Below are 13,125 nucleotides of genomic sequence, written 5' to 3'. Positions count from 1 at the left end.
ATAGTTTTACTTTGAGCCCAGATTGAATGAAATTGTGACACACTCGTGATCACGTGACAAACCCTAGAGAGAACATCCAGAGACACGACGAGGGTGAAATATATAAATCTCAAGCATTGATTTCTTCCTGTGGGCAGCTGTTACCATTTTGAGCGGCGCCAGGATCAGGATGACATAGCGGACCTCGCAGCAGTTTTCTCCCCAGTTCTGCGGCCTGTCCAGGCGGGAGATGCACACATGACGCTTTCTCAGAGACTTGACGCTGCAGCTGAAGAAACGTGGGGAAAAGACACATAAATGTCAGTGACTCACCTCCACTGGCCCTCATTTCAATAGATTAACCTTTTACTCAGTCAGTGACCCGCAAATCTAGAGATCTCTCTACTACACATCATGTTTGGAAGTTTAAAAAGTACTGGCAGAGTACATCGTTTGGAAATGTGAAATAATTTTAAAAAAAATAAAAAATTTGATGCGGACTGAGACGGCAGCGTAAAAAAAATGGTTATTTTTCTAAAAAAAAGCATTTATTCAATTAAAAACATATCTGACTTAAAAAATATTTTGTTGTTTTTTCATGTATACAGTATTAAGTTGAACTCATAGTCTGACAAGTATGTCTGCTTTAAACAATCAAGAACTACAAACACAATTGAAACATTAATACAAATTTTAATTTTGGATTAAATATGTTTGGTGAAAAAATGTACCTGGGACTTTCCATAAATTATTTTCGGTTAAAAATGTAGGTTTATGGTTTACTACGGGAATTTAGGGCTAAACATAATTTGGAAATTTGAAAATTAAAAGTAGCAGTATAACAAGATTAAAAGTCAAAATATTACAATATTAAAAGTTGTGATATAACGAGAGGTTTAAGTGTACCACATAAAATGGGTTTAGGGTAAGTAAGTACAAACACAATACATTCAAGGTCTATTTTTAAGGTTTTAACATCTTACAGTCTAAAAAATACAAGATTGTAAAGTCTTAGGTAATCTTGCCTTTGAAGTCACAGTATTTGGACGTCTTATTTCGTCAAATTTCAACTTCAAAAGTCGCAGATATCACCACTTTCAGAACTCTCGATATCACAGTCATCTTGTGTTCTCAAAGAGATCAGAGGTGGATTGATGACGTGCGGTGACAAACATTGACCACAGTAGAGTGGGCAAGGTTATGGTCAACAAGATTATATCTCCAGAAAATCAAACAACAAAGATTTTTTTCAGTGGGTTTAAGATAATTTTCTAATGTAAAGATTTCAACGAAAAGACAGTTTTGTACATAAAGACGCACACAGATGTCGCAGTATTTTGGCTTTTAATCTTGTAACATAAGGACTTCAAAAGACATATTATTAAGACTTTTAATTGTGTAACATTAGGAATTAAAATATTGTATTATTAAGACTTTTAAATGTGTAACATTAGGAATTAAAAAGTTGTATTATTAAGACTTTAAATGTGTAACATTAGGAATTAAAAGTTGTATTATTAAGACTTTTAAATGTGTAACATTAGGAATTAAAAAGTTGTATTATTAAGACTTTTAAATGTGTAACATTAGGAATTAAAAAGTTGTATTATTAAGACTTTAAATGTGTAACATTAGGAATTAAAAGTTGTATTATTAAGACATTTAACTGTGTAACATTAGGACTTAATAAGTTGTATTATTAAGATATTTATTCATAGAATTGAGACTTGTAATCTCAAAGAAAATATTTTCACGTGTGTTTTTAATACTACACACGACATAAAAACACTTTTACACACAGTTTTTATCCTTTAGAATAAATTCCACAAAAGAACGAACACAAACAGTGTCAGAGAACGAACATAAGTCGTATTAAACACGAACAACAACTGGATTTCTAAACCTCCAGAGCAAACCAAGAGTGTCAATCATCTTACAGGATGCAGAGCCAGGACTGCTGATACTGGACCCCGGTGGCCGTGGCCGTCACTCCCTGGATGACCTCAGACAGCAGGTGGACTGCAGGGGGCAGAGTTCAGAGGTGAAAAGCATGAGTGATGGAATGTCAATAAAAAAAACCAACAGTTTGCAACATTTCATGCCACCACGATACATGCGAGCCGCTAATCCAATTGTTATTCTGACACATCATCACATTGTGAAATTAATGATGTGTTTCCAAACACCCGTAATGTTCAATCCCTGGAATGAGCCTTTTTTTTTCCTGGTCGGCGGCGCCAGGCGTCGCTCCATGTGATGTCTACATCTGAAGTGGCTAACAAGCTTTGGACGGCCGTGCCAGCCCACACTGTTTGCAAACACTCGCCGCTGATAATGATGTGCACCGAGCAAAAAGGAAAAACACCTTTTTATTTCTCCGCCCCCCCGAAAAAAATGCATCTATCAAAACGAAGGGGTCGAAAATTAGAGGAATATCTGTCAATAGTTGTCGTTAATATAAAAACGACCAACACTTTTTTGACCCAATAAAAAAAATTGTTTCGCACCGTAAGTAACAGGGTCAACTATTTACATATCGAGATAAACCCCCGCCAGGAGGATTCTCCTCCCGTCTTTCTCTATCACTCCTTTTTTTTTTTCTTTCTTTTTTTTTTCTCCTCTGCCCTGCCGTCTCTCATCAATAAAGTATCTTCCATTCATGCCAGAAAATGATAGGCGTCACCATGACAACAGCTTCACAGAGCTCAAGGAGTGAGAGGAAGAAAAAAAAAAAGGGTGAATATGAGAAAAAAAAAAAAAAGGGGAGGAAAGACAGGAAAAAGGAATGGAAAATTATATAAATGGAGAAATGTGGATGTGGAAAACAAAAGTGTGGCGAAGGTCGTGATCGTTTTGAGGGAGAAAACATGAGCAAACCGACTCCATACATGCATATAAATATATATATATATATATATTAAAAAGTTGTGATGAAAGACGTGATGGATAAAAAAAAAACAAGGGATTGTGAGAGGGGGAAAAGAAGATAAAAGGAAGACGGTGAGAGAAGTGAAGCAGAAGGACTAGAATTGAATTTAATTAATAGCATTGCCTGGTTTGACAGCCTTGTTTTTAATCATAAAAACATCTTTTTTTTTCTGACGTAAAAAAAGGGGGAAAAGGAGGACAGAGCAGAATAGAAAGATAATGAGGCATCAGGAACACAAAATAACTAAATAAATAGAAGGAGAAGATAGAGAAAAAAGGTTAATGTTCCACCAGTTTATATTATAATATTAAAATAGAGTCGGAAAAATGGTCGAAACATGACGTAAAAGTGCATAAAATCATATTCTCCACGAGTGTATTAGTGTATTTAAATAACATTTCCATGTTTAAAAGCTGCCGTGCAGTCAGAACAGGAAACACTTTCAGAAAGAAGATTCGCACGGTTGCTAAAAACAAACACACAATAGGAATCGAACATCTGGAAAATAAGTTTGATAAATATCGAGGTTATAACGTAGACATGAGTGACTTTTCTACGGAGAATTTGAAGTATTCTAAGAACTATGATACACATTCCACACAATCCCACAAACCCTTTGTATATTTGTGCCTCAATTGTTGTTGTATAAAAACAAACAAATCATTTTAAAGCCACAACACGTAACATTTTCATGAGGGATGTCAGGAAACATCATCTATATTTCTCTTCACAATACTGTGTTGACAGTATTTTTTTTTTTTGCTCTAAATTATTGGTTTTATTTAAAAGTTACATGCTAGTAGTCAAAAAAAATCTGAACACATTTTCACGTCCAATACAACGAAAAGAGAAACAATCACAAGATGTCACTAAAATTTAATTTACCTTAAAATCGTGATGAAAATTATACATTATAAATTAAGTGTATTGAAATACCTTATTGAATTGTATTGTGAGTTGAATATATCGAATTGAATTGTATCGTGAGATTAATATATCGTATTGAATTGTATCGTGAGATAAATATATCGTATTGAATTGTATCGTGAGATTTATATATCGTATTGAATTGTATCGTGAGATAAATATATCGTATTGAATTGTATCGTGAGATTAATATATCGTACTGAATTGTATCGTGAGATAAATATATCGTATTGAATTGTATCGTGAGATTAATATATCGTACTGAATTGTATCATGAGATAAATATATCGTATTGAATTGTATCGTGAGATTAATATATCGTATTGAATTGTATCGTGAGATAAATATATCGTACTGAATTGTATCGTGAGATAAATATATCGTACTGAATTGTATCGTGAGATAAATATATCGTATTGAATTGAATCGTGAGATTAATATATCGTATTGAATTGTATCGTGAGATAAATATATCGTACTGAATTGTATCGTGAGATTAATATATCGTACTGAATTGTATCGTGAGATAAATATATCGTACTGAATTGTATCGTGAGATTAATATATCGTACTGAATTGTAACGTGAGATAAATATATTGTATTGAATTGTATCATGAGATTAATATATCATATTGAATTGTAACGTGAGATAAATATATCGTATTGAATTGTATCATGAGATAAATATATCATATTGAATTGTATCATGACATTAATATATCGTATTGAATTGTAACGTGAGATAAATATATTGTATTGAATTGTATTATGACATTAATATATCGTATTGAATTGTAACGTGAGATAAATATATTGTATTGAATTGTATCGTGAGATTAATATATCGTATTGAATTGTATTGCGAGATTTATATATCGAATTTAATTGTAACGTGAGATAAATATATTGTAGTGAATTGTATCATGAGATTAATATATCGAATTGAATTGTATCATGAGATTAATATATCGAATTGAATTGTATCGTGAGATAAATATATCGTATTGAATTGTATCTTGAGATAAATATATCGTATTGAATTGTATCGTGAGATTAATATATCGTATTGAATTGTATCGTGAGATTAATATATCGTACTGAATTGTATCGTGAGATAAATATATCGTACTGAATTGTATCGTGAGATAAATATATCGTATTGAATTGTATCGTGAGATTAATATATCGTACTGAATTGTATCGTGAGATTAATATATCGTATTGAATTGTATCGTGAGATTAATATATCGTATTGAATTATATCATGAGATTAATATTGTATTAAATTGTATCGTGAGATTAATATGGTATTGAATTGTATCGTGAGATAAATATATCGAATTGAATTGTATCGTGAGATAAATATATCGTATTGAATTGTATCGTGAGATTAATATGGTATTGAATTGTATCGTGAGATAAATATATCGAATTGAATTGTATCGTGAGATAAATATATCGTATTGAATTATATCATGAGATTAATATGTTAGCTTTTATTTTGTATTGTTTCTGGCTTCCATTTAACAGTCTGAGCGGACAAGCATTCAATTAGATATTCAATACACGTTATTGATCGCCTGCTTCGGTTAAAAACCAACCCTGTCTCCCTCCCTGCGTGACTCCCGTGATCAAGCGGCAACAATTATGACCGACATATTTGAAAGTCGTCAGAGGTTTCCACACAGTTTCATCAGCTCTCAATATGCAAACAACGGCTGCTTTGCCACGCACACAGAAAAAAAAAGAATAGAATCACACACAGCATATCAACGTGACAAACGTGGATGGAAGACGATGAGAACATCAGAGGAGGACCAGACCCGGTTGGGGCTGGATCACAACTCCAAGAGTGAAATCAATTCATCTCAGACTTGTTTCGTGTGATGATAAGAGAATTATAAACAATGCCTTTTTGAAGAGGTGTCTTTTTTTTTTTTTTTTTTTCTCCAGGAGACTCGAGTTGATGCTCAGAGGTCGCCTCAATAACGCAGCCTGGAGATTAACTCTCGTCGCCGGTCGACCCGGCGTCGAGCGTAATGCACGCCGACGTTCAAACGACTGATTGTTTTTTGTTTTTTCCTTCAAATTGTGGCTTATGTAGGACATTTTGAAGGAGGTGAGCGGTGCGAGGGGGGGAGAGGAAACGATGGATAATGAATTCTGTGATCACCATGCACAACACAGATGCCTCGGCTGTCATGTTATGAGGTGGTGGTGGCGGTGGGGGGGGGGGGCAACTAGGACTGGGTCAACAGCGAAACCTTGTTATGCAGAGTGGTCTTTAAAGTGGCCGGATTCCACTCACGGGCAAACAAACTGTGGATACAGTTTCAAAGTCAAGCGCCGGAGCGACGTCGAGCTAATTTCTGGTTATATAACCGGCTGGAGGGAGATCTTTCTCCGCCCGTTACATAATATCTCCATTCTATGGAGGACCCATTTTGCCTAATGAGGACTTAATATCAACCCCCTTAAACCGTCTCATTAATCTCTAAACCATTCCAGATTCCATTCCCTTTATCCCTTTTTTTTTTTTTCCGCCAACCAATCGAAACGATCGGACAAAGAGTCGGCCACTTTTTTTCCTTTTTTTCTCTCCACCGGTCAACTCGAGAGGCGTCAATATTTGAGACACAAGTCCGTAATCATTTGATGACCGGACGGATCGACCCAGTCCTAAACGTGGTGGTGGTATCAACACATAATACTGGTGATGAGTCAGTACACAGGGGGGGGGAACCACTGATTGCCGCTTACGGTGCGACCGACGCTGACATTTCCATCCAATTAAGCACATCTTACCGTCATCAAAGAAAACAAAACTTTGACACTTGTCTGCGTGTGGTTGAAAAGCAAGGGAAGAAAAAAAAGAGGAGATCGTCAATGTATAGCATCGCTCGACTTAAATCAACATGTACACAAAAAAAACACACACCAGTGGAATTTATATATATATATATATATATACGCTCGATATCGGCTTCATTTTATGCTACGTCTCACACTATGAATACTGCATTTTTTATTCCCTCTCGCAACGTCTCATTTATGGAGCATGTAGAGAAATCTATAAATCCTTCCCCTACTGGTCAGAGTCAATACCAAGGATATGGATGTGTTCACAGCAGTGTATTATATACCATCGTGTTCAGACGGACTATTTAGGTCAAAGCAACTTTGGTGAATTCAGAACTACAAGGAAAAAACTCAGCCGCAGGATTTTTACTGTCACAGTGTTTCTGATAATGTGTAAAGAAAAACCCTTGGTTTCTATTTTTGAAAAGCATTAGCAAGTTAAATTCAAATATCTATAATAGTCAAAAGTATGAAACTAAAAAAAGCTATCGATACTAAAATGTTGTATCCGGATACGCTACTTATTTACCTTAGACCTGAAACTTGTTATCGTCACATAATTACTGTTTTTAATATGAATATTTTAACCTGTGGTTATGTTTAATGGTAACATGAGTGATTCATTTAAACATTGTTTTTTGTTGTTAATACAAATATTTATTTAAAATCCTTGGGTGGTCTTTATCAGCGTTTTATCGAAAATAGTACCATTATCGAGGTTAAAACTTTTGTATCGGGAAAACCCAAATCTTCCACCTTAATTCTCAGAGGGCTAAAAGGGAATATATACCAATTTTAACATAATTTATACCCTATTATAACACATCAAATTGAAGAAAAAGGAAAGTATTTGGGTTATAAATTCCTTACCAAGATCTCTTAATAATAAATATTTGGCTACATATTCTGAATTATTTAGGCAATGATGTATGGAGAAGATTTTTAGAGAAAGTGTGAATAAAATCACTAATAATTAACACTAAATATACAATTGAGAGGATAAAAGTAATTATTTGTCACAACAGTATTGGCTCATTCACAAGTAGACATGTAACTGAATTTAATAATAGGTCAAATTTAAATTAAATGTTGATTAAAAACACGAAAAACTACTTGGGATACAAATTCCTTAGGAAGATCTCTTAATGATAAATATTTGTGAATATATTCTTAATTATTTAGGCCCCGAATATCTTGTAAAAGGCAAATAAGGAAAGGATTCAAAAGTAAGAATGAGTCACTAAAACAATGATGGGGGTTAAAAGTCAATATGGAGAAAACCATGAAGGCTGGGAAATACTGGAGAAAATGTATATTTTGTCACAACTGTGTTAAAGTCTCTTTTATTTAGCTTATACTTTATCCATTACATCACAAAGATGAAGTTCCATTCTTCTGGACACAATAGGTGTATTCCCCAGCGAGGCCAAAAAAAAGAAAGAAAGTACAAGTTGGCCTCCAAATTTAAACTTGAAGCAGGACTAATTATCTCTCTGGGCTTTCATCTTTTCATTTTTGTAAGTCTTTTATAATCTCACCCCTGTTCTTCTTCTTTTTACTCCCCCCATACTCAGCTGTGGCATATTACAATCCAAATGAGCCGGTTTCACTTGCCAGCACATGGCCCCGCAATATCTGAGAGTGAATGAAGATCCGACTGAAATTAATACGCGGAGAGATCCCACGATAAAAATCACTTTGTGAAAAAAAATGAATATATTCCCCAGTAGGAGCCTTTCGTGCCACCTTGTCATATTTCTTCATCACTTCCACATCCGACGGCGACACGAGCGAATCTCTGTGAACTCATGGATTCTATATAAGAAGAGGATTTTGTACTTATTCAGCGCATGAAGGTCCCTCGGAGAGGAGAAGTATTAATTGACCGAGGTAGTCATAGTAACTATAGAAAGTGGTTCACGGTTGTTGTTTTTTTAATGAAAGCCTGGATCTATTTTGGGGTTGTTTTAGAGATACATGTACTCGGTGAAAGAAGGTGGTTTTTTTTTTTCCTTTGTTGACATCCACCTTTCTTCACTTCAATGTTATGCTACTGTGTTGATCAAAATAAATACATTGAATATTATACGTCTGATAAGCATCGGGGCGCTAACAGCAAGTTAAGGGATTTTTGTGTTTTTTTTCCTGAGAGATACCTTAAAAAGACTTTGGCTTATTCTTGTACTGAAGGACATTTTGGTCACTTTTTCAATCCTCTTGTGTGTATTTGTCAGTATCTTATTTTCAGACAATAGTGAAGCCTCACTTTTTGTTTGGTTTCCTGTACATATGTTCAATCGAAATCTATTTTTCACTCAATTCAGCCTTTATTTTACGAGTTATTCATGTGGAAATGTAGAATGCTGATTTAAGTCAAAGTCAAAGAACAGGTTTGTGTCTTAATCCAATAAAAATAACACTGAATATAGGTTATACAATTATTATATTTAGTATTTACTTAGTTGGAGATCAAAAGAAAAATTTGAGTAGGAAGGTATTTGAAAAAAAAATCCCATTTAGCAGAATTTTAGATCTAATCCAATGGAAACAGTCTGTAATCTTTATATCCCTTGTATTATCTCAAGTTCAAGGTGACCCTGTTGCCCGAAAACAAACGTGTTAAGGGTATCCCTTGTGTTGTCTCCAGGTCAACATGAACGACCTCCAACAATGCCATATGTATTTCTGGAAGCCAGGAAGGTCGTTCACCTTAATCCAGAGACAAAACAAAGGGTGACCACAAACACGTTTGGCTGCCGGGTCACCTTGACCCTTTGAAAAAAAACAAAGGTTGCAGAAACTGAAACAAAAAGCCTGGACTTCAAACAGTTACTCTCCAGGTTTTGGCCGATTTCTCCTCGCAGATATTTCCCCGAGATTCTTTCCCTGTTCAACACATGAGATTCCGCTTCATAAGACGGTACGAGTGTGTTCTTGAGCAGGATCAAAGAAAGATCACAGGCAAAAAAAAGGAAGCTTCGCACACCCGAGACAAAAGGGGAGACAAGCAGGAAGGCTTTACTATGGGGGTTCTAACAGACCACCCCGTTCAAACACTCTTCCTGGGGAAACATCCTGTCTAACCGGGTTAACACCAACATGCCAGACTCATGGGCGACGAAAAAACATTTTTCTCCATTCCTATGAATATATAATTGATCCTACTCTGGAAAACTTGGTCTCATCATCTGCCCATGTGACCTTCTCCCAAGTCTCCTCTGGATCATCCAGATGGTCCTCGGCAAACCCGAGGCAGGCCCGCACATGTGCCGGCGTGAGCAGCAGGGACCTTGTGAACGCCGCGGGATTAGATCTAATCCAAGAAGGTGTGGTTTGTTCATAATGGCCTCCTCCGAGACGGTTGATCCCGGGACTCGTCGGGGACCTTTTGTTTTTCTAGGGGCTGATCCCTCATCATCATCATCGTGGATACTTCACGACAAGGCCCCCCAATCTAGAGGAGATTGTCCGTCATCTTGAATTGTGATCTTCCACCAGTTTTCCTCGATGCATTCCGTCCCTCACACCCTTGCGTTCTTCATAAGTGGAACATCTAATACACCGGATACTCCCCGCGGTATCTTTAACCTCTGAGAAGCGATTAAGGAGAAAAACTGTCAAGTATCAACAGCTGACGAGGCGGCGCTGGAGAGGGTCCCGGCGAGCCATTTAAAAAAAAAAGAAAAAAGCGAGTGATCGATGACAGAAGTCAATTATCACCTCGCGGATCTGTGGTTGGTACGCGTCACACGCCGCCCACCCCTCTGACTAACCATCAACACTGGAGGAGACAGCAAGTCTTTGGACGACGCGTTTGTTTAATCGCTCGACTAGAAATCAATGCGCCGCGAGACAAAACACTTGTCGTGCGTCATTTCGACAGTTTTCGACGGATTCGTAGGGATTTAAACCTTTTTCGGCCGCGAGGAGAAAAAAAAAAAGCCTCGCACAATTGTTTGTGATTACGATTATTGTCTCGTCCGACCCGAGCGACACCTGATTCACTCGCAGCCTTGTTTGTTTGTGTCTGTATTTCCAATATTACACAACAAATAACAAATGACGATGAACCTGATCCATGAACCAAGTTATTTCACTGTATTCTGCAACGTATTGGACCCATGTTGACGTATTAAAGTGATAGTTCACCAAAAATTAAAGTTCATTCATTTTCTACTCCACTTTATGTCGACTAAGGGTTGGGATTTTTTCAGTCATCAGTTCCTTTTTGAAGAAGAGATTTTTTCATTTTAATGTAGCGACTGGAGCTCAGTTGATGAACTTCCTCCAAAAATACGCTAAAAAACCTCAAGTAAGTAAGTAAGTAAGTAAGTAAATTTTATTTGTATAGTGCTTTTCCAGACCAGGGTCACAAAGCGCTTAAACAATCAAAACAATATTCAATAGTATATACTTTAAAGGGCAAGTTAAACTGATAACACAACAGGAGTTCCAGAAAATCAAGGAAAAGCCTGAACAAATAAAACAAGATGTTTCTTAAAGGAGTCAGTAGACTCCATCAAGTGCAAAGAGAGAGGAAGATCATTCCAAAGCTTAGGAGCAACAGCCTGGAAGGATTTCTCTCCTCCAGGACCATCAGTAGATTCTGATCCACAGACCTCAGAGCCCGAGCTGGGGTGTAAGTCTGGATCAGATCACTGATGGAAGGTCTGACCATGAATAGATCTGAAAGTAAGAACCAGATTTTAAAAATTGATCCTGAAAGAAACTGGCAGCCAGTGAAGCTGTTTAAGGGCTGGGAAATGTGAGTTCTTCTACTAGAGCGGGTCAGAGTTCTCGCTTCAGAGTTTTGAAATCAACTGCAGGCGTTTACTCTGGAAGTGTTTACGATGTCTGCCCAGAGAACTTCTAGTTCTTATCGCTTCTTATTCTTTAAACGTCGGCGTTTAAAGGAGCGTTAAATATAGACTTATTTAATTCTTCTTCATAAGAAATCGTCTTGTTGTGGCTTTAATCCAAGATGGACGTTTGAGACAAGCTGTATGGAGGTATTTGGATGTTTTTAAGCATCTTTTTGGAGGAAGTTTGTCCACTTAGCCGCAATCGCTACGTTCAAATGAACAAACATTTCTGTCTATAACTATAAAAAAGAACAGATTAAGCTGAAAATAACCCTTAATCGACATGAGGGCGAGTAGAAAACGAGTGACTTAACCCTTTGCTGCCGTTTCACAAACATGTTGTTTAAAGCTACAAAGACGTCATATTGTTTTCGTCTTCCAGATCCTCGTGGACCACATGACTGGTGTCCCCGACACGGAGATCACATCACATATTAGGCCGGAGGCTATTCATGTCGAGGCATGACGTAATTGAGACACCAGCTTGTTCTTCGTGAGACAATACAGCGATTATTTGTTTGTAGCCTGATATTGTTACGACTCATCACGGAGACTAAATTCCTTCATTTCCTAACGTAAGGTTTAGATTCTGAGGCTTTTTAACAATCAAACAACGGCAAGGAAACGTTATGTTATTACGACAAACATTTCGATTCAACCGGATATGACTTGAGATTTGAATGTGTTGCAAAAATTAAAGCGTTTATGCAGTTAAAACATTGTAATACAGTGGAAGTCAATGAACTAAGAGTAACATACATTAGTAAACATCCAGGTAGACATTCAAGACTGATAAAAATAAGCATTTTAAACGAAATCCGACAGCAGGCAGAGAGAAGGGAGTGTAAAAAAAAAAGATGAAACCTCAAGATGTTACTCACCGTGACCTTCTTGAGCTCCTGCATCTGTGAAAAGCATACTCATCACCTCCTCGAAGTTGCAGCCGGGCTCGGGGGCATCGATATCCTGGCCCACGTGGTGCAGCATTCGCTTCAGGACGTCGTCCAGGGACGCCGCCGTCTCGTCCAGCAAAACCAGGGCCTGAGCAAGGAAGCCGTCGATGTCCCGGTGAGCGCGGATCTCCTCCTCAAAGTTCCTCAGCTTCATGTACTAGAAGAAGAAGATAAGATGCCTTATTACTTGAATAAAAAAAAAAAAAACCTCAGGAAAAGGTTGATTTTTTCTCACAAAGTATTGCTAAAAAGCCATCAAGCTATAATAGTAACGCTGTGAAAAGTATTTTTTTTAAATAATTACACCATGATAGCCAGCAATGAAAACGAAATAAAGGCGCATCTATATAATACTGCAGGAAAGCGACATTTTCACATAAATCTTTTCAACTCTCAGAGCTTGAAAAAAAGGTCCCAAATTGAATATTTCCAACACTCCGGCAACAAGACTCGCTTCTTCCTTTCAAGGAATCAAAACAATGTGCCCGAAGGACACACAATGGTGGCACAATTAGAAAGAGCTAATTCGGCTCGATTGAAAGCCCAGACTCCCACTTCCCATCAATGGCATCGATTTCTGGGATTGACATTCCTCAGACGACCAGAGTTTCCTGC

General features: G+C 36.9%; 1 protein-coding gene across 5 annotated transcripts in view; it reads right to left on the bottom strand.

Annotated features, from left to right (window-relative positions):
- Positions 1–13,125, bottom strand: part of slc4a11 (solute carrier family 4 member 11) — a 97,652-nt gene that overhangs the window by 29,968 nt on the left and 54,559 nt on the right. For 4 of the 5 annotated variants that reach the window (XM_087780117.1, XM_087780116.1, XM_087780118.1 and 1 more), the window contains 4 exons: positions 12,439–12,667; positions 6,642–6,674; positions 1,917–1,998; positions 145–268 (listed from right to left, as the gene is read on the bottom strand). In XM_087780117.1, the coding sequence (XP_087636243.1) occupies positions 145–268; positions 1,917–1,998; positions 6,642–6,674; positions 12,439–12,667 (468 nt within the window). The remainder of the gene's footprint in view (positions 1–144; positions 269–1,916; positions 1,999–6,641; positions 6,675–12,438; positions 12,668–13,125) is intronic. The other variant, XM_087780119.1, reaches the window with a different exon arrangement.

Source organism: Callionymus lyra, chromosome 18 (genome assembly GCF_982586985.1).
Source record: "Callionymus lyra chromosome 18, fCalLyr1.hap1.1, whole genome shotgun sequence".
In the NCBI taxonomy this organism is placed as follows: Eukaryota; Metazoa; Chordata; class Actinopteri; order Syngnathiformes; family Callionymidae; genus Callionymus; species Callionymus lyra.
Note: the sequence above shows the minus strand (reverse complement) of the source record. Positions and strands in the feature narration are given on the sequence as shown.